The sequence below is a fragment of the Chenopodium quinoa genome, unplaced genomic scaffold (assembly GCF_001683475.1).
Source record: "Chenopodium quinoa cultivar QQ74 unplaced genomic scaffold, ASM168347v1, whole genome shotgun sequence".
NCBI lineage: Eukaryota > Viridiplantae > Streptophyta > Magnoliopsida > Caryophyllales > Amaranthaceae > Chenopodium > Chenopodium quinoa.
In genome coordinates, this window is record NW_018742204.1 from 23,065,665 (window position 1) to 23,090,983 (window position 25,319).

General features: G+C 34.0%; 2 protein-coding genes and 1 pseudogene across 2 annotated transcripts; 2 read left to right on the forward strand and 1 right to left on the reverse strand.

Annotated features, from left to right (window-relative positions):
- The first annotated feature begins 8,402 nt into the window (after window positions 1-8,402).
- Window positions 8,403-9,808, forward strand: LOC110690143. Its single transcript, XM_021866996.1, has 2 exons — window positions 8,403-8,756; window positions 9,287-9,808. The coding sequence occupies exons 1-2, from the start codon at window positions 8,403-8,405 to the stop codon at window positions 9,806-9,808; spliced, it is 876 nt and encodes a 291-aa protein (XP_021722688.1).
- A 464-nt stretch (window positions 9,809-10,272) lies between these two features.
- Window positions 10,273-15,844, reverse strand: LOC110724397. Its single transcript, XM_021903820.1, has 4 exons — window positions 14,017-15,844; window positions 13,705-13,922; window positions 13,359-13,582; window positions 10,273-11,459 (listed from the first exon to the last, which is right to left on the reverse strand). The coding sequence occupies exons 1-4, from the start codon at window positions 14,777-14,779 to the stop codon at window positions 10,673-10,675; spliced, it is 1,992 nt and encodes a 663-aa protein (XP_021759512.1). The 5' UTR covers window positions 14,780-15,844; the 3' UTR covers window positions 10,273-10,672.
- Window positions 15,845-20,585: 4,741 nt separating this feature from the next.
- On the forward strand, window positions 20,586-23,608 carry LOC110724433 (annotated as a pseudogene).
- Window positions 23,609-25,319: the final 1,711 nt, after the last annotated feature.

Sequence of the window (25,319 nt, forward strand, 5' to 3'; positions counted from 1 at the left end):
TAGACCCCAAGATATATACCCTAAGGTCTCAACACTTTTCACTAAACATGGGCAACGTGCCGTGCCGTGGCGCCGCGGGGCGTGCCGTGCCGGCTCCGCGGCGGGCCGTGCCATGCCTGAAATTGGCACACCCCAGCACACGGCACGGCACAGCCCACGTGCCACCCTTTATTTATTTATTTATTTTTTTAATAAATGAAAAAAAAAACGAATTAAACGATATATATTTTTTTAGTACAACTTAATATATGTGATTAATTTATGTTTATGTTAATGTTAATATATTTTGTTTACATTTTTTGAACAAATTTATTTTAATTTAGGTTATATAAATTATTTATCTAATTAATAATTATGTTTAAGTTTATATAAACAAATAAAAACAATTTTATTAATTTAGCAAAAAACAACAATGCATATAATAAAAAAAAATACGAGTGCGATAATCCGAAAACACAAAAAATTGAAGAATAACTTATTATTAAATGACGGTAGTCGATACGAATGTACGATAATTCAATAATACAAAATAATTAATGATAATTAATGATAATTAAAAATCGTACAAGAGTGTATGAATAACTTCATTTATTATACGGAATACGAAGTTCGATAATACAAAAATTATACAATAGTGTATAATGTAAATATGTAATCATGTAATTATTATTGGTTGTCTTCGTTTTCGCCTTCGTCTTCATCTTAGTCTTCGTCTTCGTCTTCGTCTCCTAGAGGTTCAAGTTCATCCGCCAATTGAGTTGATTGAGAAGTATGAGAACTTAAAGAAGTCGACGTTCCTTCATCCTCGTCGTCGTTTTGTGCACAAGTACGATCTTGAGAACGAGTTTTGGCATCCAACCAATCCTTGAAGCAAACACACATTTCAAGTGTTTCGGGTTCTAGTCTTGTCCTTCTATCGTCTAAAACTCGTCCCGACGCACTAAAAGCTCTTTCGAAGTCAACGGAGGAGACTTGGATAGCAAAAATATCACGAGCCATTGCCGACAAAATTGGATGTTTCACGGTTTGTGATTTCCACCAATCAAGGATGTCGAGGCCAAACTTCTCTTCATCGTCCATGCCTTTCATGAAGTCGTAACTTAAGTACATTTTCAACTCCGAAACATCGCTTTATGTTCTCTTACTTGATGATGATTCCGTAACTGAAAACTTGGACGTCATGTTAGCAGCTTGTACTGTGCAAATAAACCTTTGGCCCGTTTACTTACATTTTTGGATGTTTGAGAAGGGGTAAATCGAGACACGGTTCCATATTTACTTTCATAAGCTCTATATAAAGAAAAAAAACTCATTAGTCACCTTATTTTAAAAGTTTCAACATCATCTTCAAAATTCATGTTACTATAATAAATATCAATTAATAAAAAGGTGCCATCATATTTTTGCCTAGGATCTAAAATAGAAGCAAAAATATAAATCAGAGGAATATCCGTGTAATATTTACGCCATTTTTCCTCCATGGATGGAAGATATCCACGATAAACATGTTGTGATCGGTGTTCCGCAAAAAGTTGTGCAAGTAAACATGCATTGCTAAGAAAAGAATGAGAGCAAGAATTATATACAGAAGAAAAACAATGTGTCATACCATATAGTAATTGTAAAGACTGCATATATTTTTCACAATTAACCCTATCATCTTCTAGTAAAGCACACTGTGGAAATTTCATATTATAAAAAAGTGTTAAATGAACCTTGTACTCGATTGCCCGGCTCAACATTTCATAGGTGGAGTTTCACCTAGTTGGACAATCCGGTGCTATTTTTATGGTTTTTATCCGTTGTTGCCTGCAAAAACCTTTCCATTCTTGATATCTCAAGTTAGAGCTATTAATAGACATAATAGCATTCCTTATTTTTGATAAAATGGACCAATTGCTTGTGTTCCATCCTTCACACACAAGTTAAGAACATGACAAATGCATCTAACATGAAGTGCATCTCCATCTAATATAACATCGGTCAATTGGGATTTGACCAAATTCGCACTATATGTCATAGAAGTTGCATTATCAAAAGTCATAGACATGATTTTATCCCTAAGTCTATATGCATCAATGGCTTCCATTAAATGATGTGAAATGTTAAGACCGGTATGAGGGTATTCAAGCATTTTGAAATGAATGATGCGTTTTTGTAACAACCACTCATTATCTAACCAATGACAAGTAACACATAAATAGTGAAGTCCGTATCCACCATCCCATGCATCGGCGGTTAAAGAAACTCTATTGGGAAGATTAGCTAATTCATTTACTAATTTCAATTTGTACTCTAGATAAGTCTTCATGGCAGCAGATCGAACGGTTTTTGGGGAGTTTTTTTTTGTGTTTTAGTTGTAGTGCTCAGTTAATGTAGTTGTTGAAGGAATCATTTTCGGCGAAAAGAAAAGGTTGTTCGGCATGTACAATCATTCACCCAAGTTCATCCCTATCCCTCTCGTAATTGTAAATGAAGCCTTGTGGATGGAATTGAGAAATTTTGGGTTGGGTTGGATCAATAGATGGTCCACCACATTTTTTTGAATGTCTACTAAGGTGTCCCGTCCCTCCCTTGGTATCGGCCGAGAAAATTGTACCACAAGTCCGAAACTTGGCTTTTTGTCCATTTTTACTCAATTGATAATGTGACCAAACTTCACTCTTTCGTTTGGTTTGAGCAAAATCCTCTTCGGTACACCACTCTAATATGTTAGGACTTTGGGTTTTGGGCATTTGGGTGGATTGTTCACTCGACCCGGAGGCTTGTGTTTGGCTACCTTGGGAAGGAGGAGGAAAAGGAAATTCATTTTGTTGAAATTGGGTTTGTTGAAATTGAGTCCAAGGAGCCATATCATCCATTTGTTCGTGCCCTCCCGTGTTTTGGGGATGAAAGAAAGGGGTGGAAGTGTTTGGAAAGGGCATGTTAGGGGAGGGAAGGGGCATGTTAGGGGGGGAGGGGGGCATAAGCATTGAAGTGTTTGGGTTTGGTGATTCCCTACGTTTTGACTTGGCTTTTCTAGAGGAGGAGGAAGCGTTCGGGTTTGATGCCATGATTAATATTAATAATAATAACAATAAAAGTAACAATAATAATAATAATAATAATAATACAAATAACAATAACAAAGTAACAATAACAATAATAATAACAATTAACAACAATAATAATAACAATAAGAATAAGAACTAGTAAGTAGTTTTTATATAAATTAAATTTTTAAAAATAATTATAATAATAGTAGATTACTTGGATCAATGAGATCCCAGGTAGGAGAGGTTAGGAGCGACGTTGTCCAGAGCCCAGGTCCCGCCTTAGACAGATTTCAACAATCCAAATAACCCACAATTAAAATAGAAAGTAGTTTTTATATAATTAAGTAGTTCCAAGAATATAATAATAATAATAATAATAATAATAATAATAATAATAATAATAATAATAATAATAATAATAACAACAACAACAACAACAACAACAACAACAACAACAACAACAACTAACAATAACAATAACAAATTAAAATAAAGTTGAGTTAGATCTTACAATGACACTTCAATGCTTTCCCAAATTTATAATTTTCCGAATGTAAATATAACAATTTTTTTTTTTTGGTAGTAGACTAATAAAAGTAATAATAGTAAAGATGTAAAATTTATAAGAGAGTAGGAATTTTTTTTTCTTTTCACAAAAGAGAGCAAGATTGTAAGATTTGTAGGAATTTGAGAATTGAGAATTTGAGAGTAAGAAAATTAGAGAATAAGAGAGAAGAGATGAGTTGATGAATTGTGAAATTTGGAGGAAATAATGAGGTATTTATAGGGGATTTGGGTGGGAAATGGGGTGGGAAACTAGCCGTTTATAGCTGTGGGAAAACGGCCAAAAACGGCTAGTTTCCAACGGCAATTTGGCACGGGCCGTGTCGGGCCGTGCCTGGCGGGCTCGTGTCGTGCCGTGTCGTGCCCGACCGTGCCTTATGCCGTGCCGGCGGGTCGTGCCAGCATGCCGACCCACGTGCCGGCCGCCCGCCGTGCTACGTGTCGTGCCTCGGTGCCTGTGCCGATTTCCAAAAAAGTGTTCACAGCACGGCCCACGGCCCACAGGTGGGCCGTCGTGCCGTGCCGTGCCGGAGTCGTGCCGGGCCCGTGCCCATGTTTACTTTTCACCACCGGGCCTCGAAACCTCAAAATTTCCTCAAAAAGCATGGATTATTATAGCCTTCAACTTTGTAATTTTTTGACCATTTTTCCTAGAGAAAAAAAATTGCCTAGATGTTTATTATGGTATCTAATACCCTCCAGGAGTCCAATTGGGTCAGTGGAACCGTCCAATATGCCCTCAAACGGTCATTGTACCCGTTCACAACTTGAAGTGAATTCGTAAACTCAAGCCTACCATGGACGTTTATGACAACATATAATGATTATATGTGGTTTCAAACGGTATTATATAGCCCCGAGATGTATCCCTTAGAGTCTCAAGACTTTTCGCCACAGGCCCCGAAACCTCAAAATTCAACCAAAAACGTGGATTATAACCTTCAATTTTGTAATTTTTTGACCTTTTTTCACCCAGAAATAAAAATTCCCGAGATGTTTACCATGGTCCCTAATATACTCCGTGAGACAAATTGGGTCGGTGAACCGTCCGATATGCCCTTAAACGGTCATTTTACCCGTATACAACTTGTAGTGATTTCGTAAACTCAAACCTTATGACAACATATAATGATCATATATGGTTTCAAACGACATTATATAACCCCGAGATGTATCCCTTAGGGTCTCAAGCCTTTTCGCCACCGGGCTCCGAAACCTCAAAATTCCACAAAAAGCGTGGATTTACAGCCTTTAATTTTGTAATTTTTTTACCTTTTTTCGCCCGAAAATAAAAATTCCCGAGATGTTTACCATGGTCCCTAATATACTCTGGGAGTCAAATTGGGTTGGTGGAACCGTCCAATATGCCCTTAAACTGTCATTTTACCCGTTCACCACTTGTAGTGATTTCGTAAACTCAAGCCTACCACGGACGTTTATGACAACATATGATAATCATATATGGTTTCAAACGATATTTTATAACCCTGAGATGTATCCCTTAGTCTTTCAAGGCTTTTCGCTACCGGGTCCCGAAACGTCAAAATTTCCTAATAAATCGTGGATTATAGCCTTCAATTTTGTAATTTTTTGACCTTTTTTTGCCCGGAAGTAAAAATTGTCAAGATGTTTACCATGGACCCTAATATCCTCCGGGAGTCAAATTGGGTCGGTGGAACCTTCCAATATGCCGTTAAACGCAATTTGACCTATTCATAACTTGCAGTGATTTTGTAAACTCAAGCTTACCACTGACGTTTATGACAACATATAATGATCATATATGGTTTCAAACGGCATTATATGATCCCTAGATGTATCCCTTAGGATGTCAATTAAGGCTTTTCCCACCGGGCCCTGAAACATCAAATTTTCCTCATAAAGTGTGGATCATAGCCTTCAATTTTGTAAATTTTTGACCTTTATTCGCCCAGAAATAAAAATTGTGGAGAGGTTTACCATGGTCCCTTATATCTTCCGAGAGTCAAATTGGGTTTGTGGAACCGTCCAATATGCCCTTAAACGGTCATTTTAGCCGTTCACAACTTATAGTGATTTCGTAAACTCAAGCCTACCTTGTACGTTTATGACAACATATAATGATCATATATGGTTTCAAACGGCATTATTTGACCCCAAGATATATACCCTAAGGTCTCAACACTTTTCACCACCGACCCTCGAAACCTCAAAATTTCCTCAAAAAGCGTGGATAAAATTATAGCCTTCAATTTTGTAATTTTTTAACCATTTTTCCTAGAGAAAAAAAATTGCCGAGATGTTTATTATGGTATCTAATACCCTTCAGGAGTCCAATTGGGTCAGTGGAACTGTCCAATATGCCCTTAAACTGTCATTTTACCTGTTCACAACTTGCAGTGATTTCGTAAACTCAAACCTACCACGGACGTTTATGACAACATACGATGATCATATATGGTTTCAAACGACATTAGTTGACCCCGAGATGCACCTTTCGGGGTCTCAAGGATTTTCTCCACCAGGCCCCGAAGCCTCAAAATTTCATCAAAAAGCGTGGATTATAGCCTTCAATTTTGTAATGGTGCATTTAACATGCATTTCGCTATTCCACTCTTTGAAATCATCCGACCACTCGGGTCGTTGGAATAATAACAGACGACTGAATTTTTTTGCTATTTTAACCTTTTTTCACCCGGAAATAAAAATTGTCGAGATGTGTACCATTGTCCCTAATACCCTCCGAGAGTCCAATTGGGTCGGTGGAACCATCCAATATGCCCTTAAACGGCCATTTGACCTGTTCATAACTTGTAGTGATTTCGTAAACTCAAGCTTACCACTGACGTTTATGTCAACATATAATGATCATATATGGTTTCAAACGGCATTATATGGTCTGGGGGTTCGCCGGCATCAGGGGAAGGTTTGGGCGTCGGGAAGAGGAAGGGGGAAGGTGGCTGTTTGGTGGTTTCGATGGCTGGAGATTTTGTTTTAAATTGTTTTTTTTTAATAAATTAAATTATTATTTAATGAAATATTGGGCCCCACTTAGCGGAACCTTAACGGTTTCTGTTAAGTGGTAGTGATTTTTAACAAACTCTATTTTAGGTGGTAGTAAAGTAAAAAAAAAAATAAAAAAAATTAAATAGGTAGAAAATGTGAAGCGTGGTGTTTAAAGTGATAGCAAATGTCAAAATTTCCTTAACCCGAGACCTAATTTGACCCGACCCAAACCCGATTTGAATGCCCGAATTGACAGCTCTACCAACAAGGGTATTATTTGGCTCACAATTAAAAACATGGGGAGTTGAAATTCTTTGGAGTTGTTTGGTTGACAAATTCATGAAAAGTCTGCCCACAAAATGGAGGTATTTAATTACCTAGGTAAGTTGAACTTTCTAAGAGCATTTCTACTTTTCATGGTTAATCAATCACAATTTAACATTTCTTAAAATTCTAATTACTTGGGAATATGAATTTTTAATGAATTTGCATTTCCCACATCCAACCAAACGAGACCTAAGTGTTAGCTTACTTGGTTAAGTGTTTAACCCAAATCCTTAAAGTTTGGGATTTGAATGTTACCAATGAGTATTTAGTAGTAGGTATTTTCTTATCCTCTCCTATACTCTTGAGTGCATGACTTGTGAAAAAAATGAATAACTACGAAGTAAATAAAATACAGTATTATTTGAGGGTTAAGGTAAAGGGGAAAAAATACATTATCTATACAACTAATAGTATAAGAAATCCGTTGTTTTAAAAAAAAAAAAAACAATAATACTCGTATAAGAAATCATTTGGGTATATATTTCCAAAAAAAAAAAAAAAAAAAAAAAAACCATTTGGGTATAGGTTTTGGCCCAACACTGTAGCTTATATAAGTTTTAACCCTATTTTTCTCTCATTCGTTTTAAAAACATATTTCCAAATTTCCCCATCAAAAAATAATAATTTTAAATTCCCCTTTCTCTTTTGCTTGATCGCTCGCTTGCTTGGTGCCAAAAAGCTGATGAACAGACAAATAGTGTGGTTTCCATTGTCAATTTCACAGGTTTGTAAAAATAAAAAAAAAAAACCCCTTAATTTCCCTTAAATTTGCATTTACATAATTTCTATACATCTTCTGTTACTTTCTACGCATATAAAAAAAAATAAAAAAAAGAAAAAAAAGAAAAGAAAAAAGAGCACTTTCGAAGATTCTCGATCATACATTTTGTTTGAAGTTAATTTCACCCTGATCACTCTATGGCCCGGAATTCCTATTCTTTGCAAAAATCAAAATTTTTGATTTAATCAGATAAGATTATAAGAATTTCTGTTTTTTTGTGAATATGTTGTAGAATTGTGTAGGTAATTCATGCTATACGTGTTATTTTGTTAAGTTTTCATCTGATTATTAGCTTTTTCGATGATAAAATGCAAAATGCACGGCAAAGAAGTTGCAACGTTTGCCTTTCCACGGTCTTTAACAAAAAAAAAAAAACATTACATTTCCAAGTTTATTGTAGTTACATACTCGGTACTCCGTAGGACCGTAGTACCAAGTATGTGTCTATGCCCTCTTAATTGCAACCCGTTTGTAATTCACGGTCTTTAGGATGTTCTGTCCCAATGTACATGGTTTTTTCTTGACACATTGATGAAATACTAGGAATATCATGGTTTATGTTGTATTTCTTATACAACTTTAGGTGTAGCCGTGTAGTATAGTGCACTGCCTGATTGAGCATGTCAAGTGTTACCAACATTTCTTGTGATTGTACCCGTGTAGGGTCTTAACTCGGTAGTCATCACTCGACACCCTATTCGAAATTTTGTATGTCTAGTCCAGCTACACGATCAGGGAGGCTGTTGTCCACGCAGCATGAACAACCGGGAAGGGCAAAGTGGACAATGTCCCTTACTAAGGTGCTAGTTGATTTGATGGTTGATCAGATTAATCAGATGAACAGTCAAAAGATTTCGGTGGGTAACAAATGGAAGTATATGTGTGATGAGTTTTACAGGAGAACTGGCTTGAGATGGGATAGAGAGCAGCTCAAGTATCGATGTTCCGTCTTGAAGAAGATGTATGCTACTGTCAAGTCACTTCTTGATCAACAGGGCTTCTGTTGGGATGAAAATACTGGTGCTATTACAGCTGAAGATAAAGCATGGGATCAGTACATTAAGGTACAGCTTCATCATTTGAGTTTATTGGTTAAGAAATATTTTCAAAAATGTTGTCTCGAGTGTTACATATATTAGTTGCATTAAATTGTGCATTATAAGTTCTCTGCATTCCTTCCCTCTTGTCCCTCCTTACCGCGCTTGAAGGTTCTTCTTGGCAGTGGAGTAGTGTGCACTAGTGATACACCCTTCAATCTCAGGAAGGATTTACGGTCTTTTCTTGTCAGAACTTCTCACATTCTTTAACTAATGTAAAGATGGACAATACGAGTATTCATTAGCTTCTGTTGGTGTTTCATTTCCTTCTTCCCCTTCTGTTAGTATCACTAGACGCGTGCTTTTCTGTTGATCTACTATATGTTGGTCTGAATTAGGAACTGATATTGTTCATCATTTTCTTTATCAATTCTTCTAGGGTCTTGTGACATGTTTTACAAATTAAAAAGAAGTTGATTTTTTCAACTTACATTGTATGAGTAAAGGTGTAATGTAAGTTATCATTTTGTGAATGATGGAATCCTGTTAATGTGCAGGAACATCCTGATGCTGATACTTTGAGAGCCACTGGCTGTCCAATCTATAAGCAATTATGCATATTATTTTCCGAATCTGTCAAAACTGAAAAGAGTAATGGACTAGCTGAAAAAGGAGGTCTGGATCCAGTGAGCAACGTTACAGAGGACTGCTCAGCAGAATCAGAGGAAGTGGCTTGTGTGGCGAATGAGAAAGAGAAGTCTCTATGTGTTGAAACCCCTAACCAAATCAACCATAAGAGAGGACGGAAGGGGCTTGAGGATGTTATGGCTGATGCAATATTCGAGATGGCAGCTGCATCAAGAATGAGGGCAGAAGCAATTCAGCAACGCAGTCAGAGATATACCATATCCGAGTGTGTAAATGCTTTGGATGAGTTGGGTGACATTGATAAACAGGTCTACTTTGGTGCTCTTGATCTTTTTAATAATCCAGGAGCAAGGGAGATGTTTTTGTCACTGAAAGCTGATAAGCGACTGATGTGGTTACAGGGTAAGTGCAAAGTATCCTCTAGTTCATAAAGATAGGTTAGCTTGCTGATATACATACACTCAAGTACTAAGCTGTGGCTTACACCGGACTATGGTTAGTACATAGCCGAGATTTAACAAAACTACAGCACATATGAATAATTCATCCAATGGCTAGCACATAGCACTTGCATGCTTCATCGTTCATGTCAATAGATTTTGTTCCATTTGAAGAACTAGATTTAGCCCGATACCATTGATAGGGTCTATAGGTGGATCGTGGATGACGAAAAAGTGATTCGTAGAAACTAAAAAGTAAGAGCATAAGATTTGCTCCTCACATGTAGGAGACTAGCACCATGATGGCAATGCATTCTTTAGCTGGTTGTTTTGTATGCCTATGGCAACTTTTACTCCATTCTTTTCAGTATATTGGATGGAATAATTGGGGAAATATAAAAAGCGAGGCGGTTAGTGCATATAACGTGTATATTCACGAGAAAAACACAAAGTTCTGCACTTACCAGAAAGTTAGTGTAGTATAAATTTGTTAGTACTAATCAATTGCAAAACGGTGCAATTTACAAATCTGACAGATTCACAGTTATGCAATTAGATTCTGTACTGCTGCTGGTGTTTGTTATTGCTCATAGCACTCTCAAAACTTTACTAAAACTTGCTTTAAATACATAATAATAATACTAAGTTTAAACATCTAAAATTCTAAAAAGCAGTAAATACTAATAGGTCTCCAATTTGCTAATACTAAAGCTTTTCATTTAATCAACTAAAACATCCTCCTAATGCTAAGATGGAGCTATACAAAGGGGGCGGATGGGGGGCAGGGGAAAGATTTGGGGAAAAAAGGTCACCTATTACTTGGTTTTAATGGCGTCCCTGAGTCAGCTTCAGCTTCTACGCCATCATTAATCTTTTGACATCGAGCTCTTGATCCATATTTTTGGCCTTGTTGTATACCTTCTCGAAAGCTTGCTTACAGACGCTTGAGAAGCCTGTCATTGCCTGAAAAACATGGGGAAGCCCCATCTGCATGTTGTTTAGTGTCATGGCCCTAGATACACTAACTGCCTTTTCATGCTTAGCTTTCTCCTCCTCTGCCTTGGCTTTCAACATGTCCACTTCTGCTCGTTTTTCTCCTACAAGGTCCCGCCCCTTTCTTGCACTTGACATCTCCAGCATCGAGTATGGTCCATACTTTGCCTCTAATGTCCTTAGCTCAATTGCCCTTTTCTCGAGTTGCTTATTGGCTGTCTCTGATCTCTTCTTCTGTTTAAGTTCTTCAGCTTGTTGAATCACAATGGCATGGATCACAGTCCACAAACTTTTGATTCCCTCCGACGCCACTTTGTCAGGGACATTATCGATTTCAAGCTGCCATTGCTCACAAAGGGAGTAGATTGTGGAGTCTTGGACTGATCTCATTAGTGGGTTTTTGTTGAACTGAAAGAGGCTCAAACGAAGCCACCCAGTGAGAGAACGGATGTAGTCCCGTTGAGCTTTTACTACGCTGCAAAAGGATTGATGCCATTGTTGGAGCTCCACCTCGAGTTGCAATGTGGACTGACGATGGATCTCAGATGTGGGTTCGTTGGATGGTATGGCATTGAGGAACTTCAGCTGATCCACTATGTGCATTTGGACTTGGTGACATTCGTACATGCTCCTCCACATGCACATAAACCTAAACATCGTCCCAAAAAAAAAAAAAAAAAAACTAAAACAATTAGCATGTGGATCAAAGAGATTACAATAGACTAAGAAATAGGAGCATTGATCAAGGCACAGGAGTTAAACTGGAAACCATTCCTGAATGTAAATTTAAAGGACCCTCCAAACCTCAAAACAAACTATTGCAAACACAAAAATCACGACATTACCTATTAGTCAATACTTCATGCAAACATGACATAAATTACATATTAGTCCATAGTGATTTTACTGAATACAGCCAAAAGAATCAGTGTACAGGGAATTAGTTCTAGGACTTGAAAAGGACTAAACAGAAGAATGCTTTGAAATGTTAATTACGCTTAAATTAAGGCTATTCATTTACTATGCAAGTAATTTTCTTTCATCTCCATCTAATTCAAGTATAACTAGAGAAAACAATAGTCGGAGTTCAACCCCGTTGTTGAATCAGAAGTTGATCCAACGACGGGGACATAAAATAGCGAAAAAGACTAGACCATGATGCATGTGGACAAGTCAGACCACGTTTCTCCAAAGAGTAAAATTCATTACATCCTTTACACATCAGAAGTCCGGATATAAAGAACAAAACACCTCAATAAGATGCAAAAGTGCAACATAAACAGTCAAGTTACATTAAATTTTTGTGTTTTTTTACAGAATGGTCCAATTCCAACCCATACGTAGTACTATATATGACTGCACGCTGCAACAATATACTTATATACACCTCAATTATAGTACGGGCTAAGAAGTACTTGTTTTTATTTTTATTTTTATTTTTTTAAAAAAATCTCTAATACGTGTTTTATGGTTTACCAACCAGCAATCTTACGTATTTCAAACCTAATTTTGTCTATTTTAATTTTCTTAAGTACTACTAAAAAACAGGAGTATATTTTGGATTATATGCAAAAAGTGGGTCAATTCAAGTCTTAGGAGTAGTAAAAAGTGAAAATAAAGGCAGTCAAAAGTCTTAAAATCAAAGTATCTCTTTCTTCAGCATGGGATCTGTTAGTACTAACCTACTGTGGTAAATAATGAACAATGGCACATCTTCTGACCTTGAAAATTTTCCAAATAGTTGACCTCACCCATTTTGTTTCAAATTAAGTGCTCTATTTTTCTTTTTTAAGTCGTTTCAAATTACTCGTAACTTTCCTATTTATGGTTTAAAAAAAAATTATCTCTGCCTTTTTACTCAATGGAAACCCACACTTGTTTTCTTTCACTAATTTTTAAATCTTTACCAAAGCATAAACTGTAAAGAAAAAAGTTTGCTTAGAGAACTATTGCTTTATTACTTTGCCTCCAAATAATTGTTAATTGATTAGTAATGAGAAGCACGCAAAGATTAGCAAAGTATAATCAAAGTCTCTAAACTAAAGGCATAATCTCATTACTCATGCATATGCAATCATTCAAGAGTCAACAATTAAATGGGTTGTAGCCGAGGAGGTAGTCATTGCTAACAATGTAACGTTTCTTGATGCTAATACAACACGGTATCATACTGGGATTCCTCTTACTAGTCCTAATTCCATAATCTCAGATTATTTTCATTGACAATTAAGCATACCATGTGACATTTATCATCAACTATTCAAATTAAAAAACGTTAAACTTATACCAATTGAGATAATGAGATCAATGTTGGAAAGGTAGTAATTTAGCATTAATCAAGCAAAATGACAATCAACTAAGGACAACATAGTGCACGTGAATCACAATTATACATTGGCACTACCACTGCCTAAAACATGTGATCATACATTCCAAATTTATGCATCATTAGACCATATTTCTATTTTTAGGCCAATTGAATTAAAATTATCACTAATTATAATACTAAATTTGTTAATTAGAAAAAGAAATTAGTGAGAATATATACCCTTTAGCAATGTCAAGGAGTTGAGGGTAAAGCTCAGTTTCCCTTAATTTGATGATCTCATTAGAAGTTGTTTGAATGGCTTGACTAGCAACCTCAATTTGTGACTCTAATTTCTCCACTTCTTTCTTTGTTTTCTCCGTTTTAAAATAATCTGCTCTCTTCACCTCCAATCTCCTTAGTTGTTCCACCCTTATCTCATGCTCCATCTTTATTTTCTCCGCATTCTGATCCAATCAATAAAAATTCAAATCTCATTAATAATAATAATGTCTCGCGAGCACGTGTTATCCAAGACCTGAGATCAAATCACGACTACATGAAAGTTGAGAATTGACTAGAACACTACCTTGACTTCATGGAAGAGTTTCTTCTCCCAAGCATAGAGTCTCTCAATAGTAGAACAATGACTACTACCATTAACATTATTAACCATTCCCATTCTTCCAACCATTATGTCATCTCCTAATAACTTACCACATCCTAACCCATTTAACTTACCACTTGAACCCCACAACATTGGGCTCCAACTTGAACTTAAATTCCTCCCATTATTATACATTTTCCCTACAAAATCGATAACACTTACTTTATCATTGAAACAATTAACAAATTACATGAAATCATTTCAAAACAAGAATTCAAAAAGATAAATAAATACCTGAGGAGTTTAATTGATGGTAATTAGTAGAAGAAGTAGAGAGATTAGAAAAGGTATGAACCTCTAAAACCCCATTAACAACACTAGCAGCATCAGCAGCTCTTAAAAAATACTCATCTAACTCCTTAATAATCTCAACTAATTCTTTCCCTTGTCTCGAAACAACCACCGCCATCTCACTCTCTTTCGAGAACCCACTAACCACAGATGGCGGCGCCGCCACATTCGCCGCCGCCCTCATCGGAGTCACCGTAACATTAGTAGTATTAGTGGCGGAAATCGTATTAGTAGTAGTTCGAGCCTCCTCTTCCCACTCCTCCTCCTCGGTCCCACTCCTCGGACCCGAAGACGGGACAAAAGGGTCCCAGAAATCCCACGTGGAACCGGAAACCGGCGGCGGCGGTGGCGGCGGCGGAGGAGGAAGAGCTGAGGTGTTTGTTGTGTTTGAAGTGGTGGTTGTCCATGTATCGGTGCTCGGTGACATTGATGGTGGAGGTGGTGGTGTTGGTGGGAGCGGCGGTAGAGGCGGCGGCGACGGTGGGATTTCACGGCGGTTGAGGTGGTGGTGGTGGTGGAGGAGAGAGGATTCTCCGGTGGAAAATTGGAGGAGAGCGGAGCCGGTTGAACGAAGAGAACGAAGGTAAAAAGAATGAGAAGATGAAAGGAATAATCTAGCTTCAACTAATTGTTTCATGTATCGTTTTCTTGCTCTGCATCTTGATACCATTTCTTGTCTGTCAATTCTTGATACACAACACCCCATTTTTGGATTTTGGATTTTTGGGTGGAAAAAATTGGGGTTTTTGAGTGAATTTGGAGATGGGGTTTTTGAGTTATGGAGGGTACGCCATTTTTGAAGAGTTAACAACAAAAGAAAAGAAAAAAGCTCTGTTTTTTAATTGAGAAACTCTGTTTTTGAAGAAGAAGAGTGAAATGAAAAGAAAAGGGTTGAATCTTTTGAGAAGAAGAAAGGGATTCAAACGCTGGGTTTTAAGTGTGATTAAGGTTGCTTTGTTGTGTTTTCTCTCTCTAGAAATCTGCTTTTTTTTTTGGAGGAGAGAGAGAGAAAGGGAGAGAAAGAGAAACAGAGGAGCACAATGAAGCATGGGGCAGAGTGCCGTTAATAGTTGTTTCTTATACCAGTAATTTGGATTTTTTTTAACTTTTTTTTACTGACGATTTTACCCTTGCTTGGGTTTGCATGGATGAAGAATGTTTAATGAGGTAAAATGACAAATGAGTCCTCTCGCAGACAGTGGTTTTGTACTAGGTAATGTTAGAAGTCTCACAACAGAAAGTTTGAACCATGTTGACTACTACTCTGTACTTCAAATCTTCAATACGTTGCATCCTCATATAGTCAACATATAGTCAAATGCGTTAATGTTACTCGTAGTCTCGTATTTATCTTATGATTCTCAAGTATTTTTCATGATAGGTTAAAATTTGGAGTTTTTATACTGGTATTAGGAGTAGTTTATAGCTTACACTACTTGAATCGTGTCCAAAGAAGACAAACTAGGGTTGATTGTTGCCAAAATTGTATAGATTCATATTCGAAATTGGATGCTTGAATTTTCGAAATTAGAAATAAAAAAAAGAAAAAAAAAACTTATACTAAAAAATTAATACATAATTAATGACGGAAAATATCAGGTAATCTGCCAGATTAACAAAACTTGTTAGTCTGGTGGCATGTTATGTAAATATGTACAAAAATTTGGTCTATAGTTTTGTGCTTTTTACGGCTGTTTAATGATTTTATTCAACTTGCCTTTGACACTATTAGTTGACCATCTAAAAGACTATGTACCAAATTATGCATGTGTCCCTCACTTGTAGATGAAAAAACGATTAAATACTCAGATAAATAAATTTCGTTGATTTGGCAAATCAAATGGTCACGACTCATTAACAAACTGAAACTATTTTGTTTTAATATTGATTTTAAAAAGGATTTTACACGGGATAGAACCTATAAACTATAAACTATAAACCAGATTCTTATACCTTTTGGCTCAAAGATTGGATCAATTATTTTCTTTTTACTTCAAACTATATTCCATTTTTTCTAGTTCATATCATATTTTATACACCTCTTATTTTTGTTTTTTTTTGAATCACTTTACACCTCTTATTAGTGTCAGATAATAATGTCAAATTTAGAGATATTTTACGCAACATTAAAAACAAATTAGTACAGTATTTTATTGGATCAGTAATGTAAATGAAACAATAGTCAATTGACCACATAGTTTTATCAAAAAAAAAATGACCATATAGTCCGAAATGTGTGAAATATTATTCAAATATTGTAAAAGATTTCCAAATAAGAAAATGAATTAAGTATTTAAAAACGATTGAAAATGAGAAGTGGAACAAGTATTTATAAATACAGCGAGTAATGTGCCTAAATTTTGAAGAGTATTTGTACAAACTACAATCAAGCGAATGCAGAATGCATAATGCATAATGCATTAATGCACTTAACTAACCTGTGAACAAAGATTTGCAAGGAGACAATGAAAAATATTTTTCTTTAAATAATTGAATTTAATTTAATTTAATTTGGGCGTTAGGGGTATAGTTGTAAATTGATCATTGCAACGGGCATAGCTAGCCTGTTTGCCTATTTGGGAATGTTTCAGTTTCTGATATTAATGGTGTTGGGTGCGACCACATTAATGTGATGACGCGGATTACAAAATTATGCATTTAAATACGAGTTTTTAATGAGCCATCATTTTTTATTTTTTCCCCATTTTTTAAGGAAAGTCGTCAATCGTGTACATCGTACCCATTTAAGTAGGTGAATAAAGACTTCATTTGTTCTTAATAACACCCTATATATATACACGGAGTACTCCGTATTTTTTTTAAACAATTACACCCTATATTTATAACGATGAGACTTTGGCGAAAAAAAAAAGTACACCCTTCATTTATAAATAGATGTATTTTTAAAAAATTTTATACTATTCATATACAAAAGTTGGTGACATATGAGTATTAAAAATTTAAAATGATACTTGTAAATTGATTAAATTTTTGCAATATTCATATACGTATTGTTCATCATTTTCCTCATGTTATTTGCACTTTTTGAGTGTGTTCTCTTGTACAAGTATCTTATTTTGACTTGTAAGAGCTTAGGGAGTATTTAACTTCTTTTGCTTGTTAAAAAATAAAATAAATTTAAAAAAAAAACTTATTTTACTTGCACAAGTGTTTAGCAACTTATTGAAACTTATTTTGTCAACTTGTATATTCGGAATTTTTTTTTTATTTTTTATTTTTATTTTGATACTTAATAAGTGTAGATAAAAATGCTTAAATTTATTAAAACATCGTGGAAGAATTTGTCTTCTTTGAACATTTTTTGTTAAATTTTATTTAAATCTAACTAACTAATTAATCTGTATACGAAAATGTAGAAAACATGTACATATACTTCGTATCTGATTTTAACTTAATTAAACTAATTTTATCTAATTTTTCTTCTAATTTAGGGCTTGTTCTGATTAACTGAACCGAAATAAATTGTTTATGAGAAAATGAAATTAGAAAATGAATTAATCTGATTGGAGCTGAACTAAACTGAATTAAAATGAAATTAAGCTGAAGAACATGCCCTTAATATCATAACAAATCAAATATAACCTTGTATGTATTATACTTTATACGTAAAATCTTTGTACATTTAACTTGCAAAATACAAAGTACAATCATCATGTTGACAGTACAATATTAAATTCAAGCAATCAAGCTATAGTGAGCTTAATTAATACAGTAAGAAACTACGACATGCATGAGAGTGGAGGAAAATTGAATACTCGTATGTACTCGTACTCAATAACTGACAAACTGGATCTCTACTGTCGACTACAATGCAGAAGTTGCCAGCATATTTGCTGCCATGTGCTTTACTGTTAACATGCACATATTAAGATAACTTAAGATGTAATATTGTATGTAAAAAATCATCATGCTAATGGCTATGCTAATGCATTTTCATTTTTGAACATCTAACTTCTTCAATAATTTATAAAATACCCTCTTAGGACTGAACTGAGATGAAATGAATATTTTATGAGAGAGAATAATTAGAAGCTGAACTGAACTGATCGAACTAAACTGAACAGATTGTAGCTGAACTGAACTGATCGAACTAAACTGAATAGATTGGAACTGAACTGAACTGTAATTAAGTAAATGTGAACATGTCCTTAGTGCCTAGTGGTAATCTGTAATTAATAGACATGAAGGATATATTGAGCTAATTTGAATTACCAATGCCACATATATAATACAGTATTATGTGAACGTTTCTTTTTATAAACTACTTGCATTGTATGAGTAATAGATAGTTATAAATATCTCCCTAGATAAAAAAAAAGTTACAAATATCAATCATTAAAATGTGTATTGGCATTCTTAAAAATATCAAATTGATGCAAATAACCAATTTTAAAATAAACAATGTATAAACTTATAAGTCACTTTATAATTTTAAAAATATGGACGATCATAAACGTTATGACTATTATATATGAGGAATTGAGGATGGTATGTTGCCATATTGGTTGTATGTTACACAAAGTGTAAGTAGTGTGGGTCAATGATCACGATTTATCACTTCCATGTGCTAACATCACCAAAAAGTTGAGTGCAGTGAGAATTCCCTTCCCATTCTTGAATCATGATCTAGTTTTTAGTTTCTTACTCACTTTGTTTATTTATTTATAAGTTTACATTATTATTCAAACCTCTTCTTTTGATGATCTTTTATGATTTATACATATTAGCAAATATAGTTATATGCGATCTTATTAGATTAACTCATGAACCAAGCAATAGAATTAGGATCAGAGTCATTTCATGTTGTACTAAACAGATCATATTTAGATATTTATGGGATCTTAAATCTGTATCACTCTAGTATGGATCTTCAATCAAGTCCATACTAGGTTACCAGCTCGTTGAACCAAAAAGGCCCAATTTTAGAATTAGCCGGCCTTAAAGATTTTGAAAAGAGTCAAGCTGCAACCTGTACTAGCCCACTATGATGACTTGTCTATGGGTTGGGTTTGGTGTGCTGCCCGTTTTGTTTGGTCTATGGTTTGTTGTTTCTTTTAGCCTTGTTAGGATGAAATTTAATTTGTTCTTCATTTAATGTACTCTTTGTTAAAAAAAAAAAAATAGAAAAAAATAGCATGAATATTGAGTAAAATAGCATGACTCGTGTAGTTGGTTTGGGCGCTCCTAATCTGTAAGAGATCATAGTCTAACAAGGTCGTCGTTCTTCTTACCAGAAGACTAAAGACTATATTTATGAATAATGCGGATCAATAATAAATCAATTTGCATGCTTCTAACTTCACCAATACAATATGTATTAGGACCCTAACGATTTGCTAATTAAGACTAATCAAATTCTCTCCATACCTTGATGATAGGATCACCTAATAGTTTTATCCATTAGGGTTGAAAGCTAAGAAAAAAAAAGTTAATTGAAATCGATTGCTATTGTTTAACTTGTGTTATCATTGTAAAAAAAGACCATTTAAGCAAAATATTTACTTAAATGAAGAAATTTATACAATTTAAAGAGGAAATTTATACGAGTATATTGTGAAAGGCTTTCTAGAAAAGAAAAAAAGGGAAACGTAGATATTCTAGATAAGAAACCAATACCAAAGGTCAATTAGAATTTGATTCTACCTTAGTGGCTGATCTAATCAAGTTGGATAGCCAACAGCTTTGACACCAATACATTTATACATTACATGTTCAATATATCTATTATTATTATTTTCTCTCGTTTACGATGTGAACGTGTAGAATTGAACAAATTTAATAGTTTATCTATCAATACCATGATAGGATTCGATAGAATTGGTTCCATGTGTTGTGTTGGTGCATCTATGATTTTCCTCCGAAATCTTATTGTGTATTATTGCAACAAGCCTACAACCAATAAATATTTTTTTACGTATCACAGCTCTAAAAGCATAATTTTTGGTAAGACTGATTCTGTGACATGTTATTAATTGATAATATGGATTGGAACGGGGTGTAATTTTAATTTGGAGTCGGATTGCCAAGCGTATTATTGATATTTGATTTATATTTGTTGTCATTTTTAGTAAACCGAACTTGGCACTTGTGCTAGAAGGTTTTTTTTTTTTTTTTTTTTTTTTTTTTTTTTTTTTTTTTTTTTTTTTTTGGTATGTTTATATTTCAATTGCTTGATTACATTTGAAATTGAAAGAATATACACGGTATATATACTTAGTCACTTTACTTATAGACTTTTCCCTTTGCTAGGTTAGTGCCTTTGAATATTAAACAAATGATATAACACCGGTTACATCACTTTGTAACAAATTTTTAGATACCATATATTTTTTCCTTACAAATTTGTTTATTTATTTTTTTATTATGGAGCATGAGAATCCTTGCTTTTTTAGCTACAGGGCAGATTAGAATTTATGAGCACACACTAAAAAAAGTTGCATATTCGGACGCCACTTACAAATTATATCACACATGTACAAGCAATATTTTTAAAATCTGTCTCCTTGCTTATTTAAACAGACGGTTGTTCCAAACAAAGAATAAATCAAGAATATAAAAAAAAAAATTGTTTGAGTTAAAATTTTGATCAAGGCAAAAATGGGAAGAGTACCAATCGTGAAAGAAAACTATTGGAGGGTGATTGAGGCTGCTCGTCGAGACCTTCACCAATCTCTCGTCCAAAACAATAACAACTCTGCTCCTATTCTCCTTCGCTTAGCGTAATTTCTCTCCTTTTGATTAATTATTTGTTCAACATATTTTCTTTATATTTTCATTTTAAGGTACAGGAATATGTTTTATGCACTATAAAAACATACAAATTTATGTGTAATTTTACAATACTGATCTAATTAAAACCAAACTATCATACTAATTAGCTACTTACTAAGTTGGTATGGGAATATTGTAGGTTTCATGATGCAGTAAACTATGATGCATCAACAGGACGAGGTGGTGCAAATGGCTCCGTTAGGTTTACTCAGGAGTTGAGCCGTCCTCCAAACAAGGGAATCGAAAATGCTGTTAGATTTTGTGGTAAGATTATCCAATTCAATTCTCTACTAGCTTAGCTACTTCATTTTTTTTTGACAAGAAATTTTCAAACTTGTGAAGTAGCTAGTAGGCCATACATATATAAAACTTAATAATAACAAAGAACATACACGTAATTTTTTAGAATAACAAATTATCATGCAAAGCCTAATTTAAAACTTAATATTTTTTGGTTTTATGTTTTTTTTTTGTATGCAATTTTAATATATTCCCCTTTTTACAGAACAAATCAAGAGAAGGCACCCTGATATTACATATGCTGACCTTTATCAGGTACGAAATTTAACAAAATTTCTAGCTAAAATTATTAGTAGTACATATTATTGCATTTAACAAAATTTCTTAAAAAAAATAAAATAAAATAAAATTCGAGAACACTTTTCAAATTTTTATGTAATTTTTTCTAGCTATGTGGTAATAGTATCACATGTATTCCGAGTTAGATTTTTTCATTATTATTTTTTTTTTTAGTGTGGGATTGGAGTTGATTCTTCTACTATGTTATGTTAATTCATATAAGGCAAAGTTTACTTTAATTTTGTGTTTGTACTTGTATTTGATTTGATGATTCCATAATACAAGAAACGAGTCATTTTAGTGTGACTAACTAATTGATATTTTTTTTTTATATAAATTTAAAATTACTGTTTCTCTCAGCTTGCTGGGATTGTTGCAATTGAAGTAACCGGAGGTCCTGCTATTGACTTTGTTCCAGGTCGCGCTGTAAGTATTATCATAACCTGTTTTTAGTACATGTAATGTTGATTTTGTTTTTGTTTTTGGCAAATAAGCATTACATATAGCACCTTATAATTATCATCTTTCAAATAGGACGCTGATGCTCCAGACGAAGACAACATCCCAAACCCTAGAGGAGGTACACCATACTTCATCCGTCTCTTTTTAGTTTGCGACCACAGTAAATATATACATACTCCGTATTTGATATTTACTCACACATAAATATGGGTTATAATTAGGTTCGGATCATCTCAGAAATGTGTTTTACCGAATAGGCCTCAATGACAAGGATATTGTGGTACTTTCCGGGGCCCATGCACTGGTGAGACACTCTAGTCCAACTATGTATCAATCAAATATGGGTATTAAAAAGCAATAAATAAATACTTAATTTTTGTATTGTGATTTGTTTTGAAAATTGAAGGGTGGAGCACACAAGGATAGATCAGGCTTTGAAGGCAATTTCACCCGGAACCCTCTCAAGTTTGATAACTCCTACTTTGTGTAAGTACTTTATATATCAACTTGTTCAAACATTTTCCTTTTTCGATCCATACGATGCATCACTATTTTATGATTTTATTTCTATCTTGTACGTAGTACACTCCAATCTGTATATAGTAGCACCCTAAACTTCTTTCACAAACATATAGATGTATCAAAAACAATCTCTCGAATACTTGTTTTTAGTTAGCTAATAAGAATAGGTTGTGTATATTTGAACATTCTTGAATCAACATGACACATCTATAATGGGCTAATATCATGAATTTGACTATTTTTTGTGTGTGATTTGATCAGAGAACTACTAAGAGGTGATACCCCAGGATTGGTGAAATTTCCAACTGACAAGGCTCTTTTAACTGACTCTCGCTTCCGTCCCTTTGTTGAGCTCTACGCTAGGGTATGTCAACTTCACTATCATGCACAAATTAGTCTACTAAAATTTTATTTTTTGCCACATGTTTTCTCGTATGATGATCCACTTTGATAAGTAAATATCACATTAGGTTTATTTCTGTTAGAGGACCAACTCAACCAAAAGGTTAAGCTGATGGTTGAGGCCCAGAAATATGTTTTATACTCTATCAATTTCTGTAAGTAAATTTTGGTTTATAAAGATGATATTGTTTGAAATTGTCAGGATCAAAGAGCATTCTTTAGAGATTATGCGGATTCACACAAGAAGTTGTCCGAGCTAGGATTCAATTACGAGGGATCCAGCATGTATGAAGACAACAGATGCTACGAGGAGGTTGATCAGTGTGCTAAGCCCTACGGCGAAGTCAATGATGGCTGCTGTCCCGGACAATATGGATACGCTCAACCCTATTCGTCCGGAAATGGCTGCTGTCCAGGCTACTGCTAAATTGCCTGCTATACATATATGGCCATATATACTTATATAGGCCATATAATGGCTGTTAACTGTAACAGTCTTTATAATGAACGTTAAAATTAATTTCTTGGAGTTCATATATATATTATATATAATGACTTCAAGAATTAACTGGCAATGTTGTACTATATATATCTATTATGGTATGAATTTGAGGTGTGTAATAACAACGTGTTGTAACGGGGAATACTGTACGTGCTAGGAACTTGCTTTGAGAAAATCAGCGTTCCTAGCCTCCCTGCATGCAATAAATGAATCGTACGTAAACATGAAGATGTTTATAATTTATCTTAATATGATATTAATACCTGCTTCACTGTATTGATTTCTTTTGTCTTTTAATTTGATTGTTAGCTAGTACGGAGCAGATTTGTATGAACTATCGACATATTGAATTTCATAAAGTATATTTTCAGTAAGTAAGCTTAATTTGTAGATGTCAACTACTTTAATTAAATTAATTGATTTAAGTATTTGGGGTACTCAAGAGCAATAGTTGGTTCGTGGAGGCGGATGCACGATCCACATGGTGCATCTGCTCCAAAATACAAAAAGGCGGAATGAACATTCAGATATATATTAATGAACATGGTCATATAAAAGAACATAGTAGTCATTTATAATGTACATGGACATATACATAAAAGAACATAGTGTTCATTTGTAATGTACATCAGTTTTTTATGCAACAATTTTGTATATATATTTTTTTTAAAAGAAATTTTGTATAATGAAATAGATAAATAGTACTATAATTAATTTTTTTTTACCATATATTAATTACAAATCATTTCAATTTTTTTACCAAAAGTTCACTTTCTCTCTCCAAACAAAACTTCAAACCCATTTAAATTCCTCAAACCTCAAACAAAATTTCAAGAAATTCGAAATTTTGAGCCCAAAATTGTTCAAGATGACAAATAAAAACGAAAGGTAAGACCAAATTCGACATTTATACTTGTTTATTTGACATTCATACTTGTTTATTTTGAGTTTGAGTATTTGTTTTTTATAAATTTGATTGAAAATTGTAATATTTGATTTTATTGAAAATTAATTGCGATTTTGATATAATTTTGTTGTTGCAATGAGAAATAGAATGAAATTCTTGAAGAAGATCAACCAATTAATATATTTTGGAAGAAGAAAGCAAGCAAATAGACAAATTTAGAAAAAGTTGTAAATCCAAATAATACAATGTACATTAAAATACAGTAAAATGTTCTTTTTTCATATACTTATATGATGCAAATAATACAATGTACATAAAACACATGTAACCAACATTATAACATATATGTTCATTAGAATATAATACAATGTACATTATAATACAGTAAAATGTACATTTTCATATACATACATGATCATTTATACCAAATGTACGTTTACTAAATGAATAATGTTCTTTAATATTATCATGTTTTTTACTAATATTACAAATGTTCTTTAGATTTACAAAAAAACGTATAAAACTGGATGTTCTTTATAAAATAGCTATATGTTCTTTACAAAACAACTATATGTTCTTTACTGAATAGCTAAATGTTCATTCCATCTTTTTTTAAAGAATACTGGATGCACCAAGAATGGTGCATCCGCCTCCACAGAAAAAATTTCAACTCAAGAGTTGAGTCGTTGAGATGAAGTTCTGTTTTTATTCTTAGTGAATATCTCTATACCATAAAAATAAATAAAATGCACGTAAAGTAATAAAGATAAGTAAGTTTAAGTTTATTACCACTGGGCACTGGCCAATTACCAAGATTCCTACTTGGATAATCTCAAATCTCGAGAGCATGCATAATGATGTCTAATTGTCTATCCACTATATGAATACAATAACCAATCAAACAGCACATGAGTACGGATTATAATACTATTGGGTTATGTATACTACGTATATATATACTACGTATATATATACTTATTCTTTGTATATAATAGAGGCCCTCTATTATTAGAGGTTATGTTTACTACTTGTATAGTTGTATTGTTGTATATATTATCACGGGGGAATTTTAAATTTGAC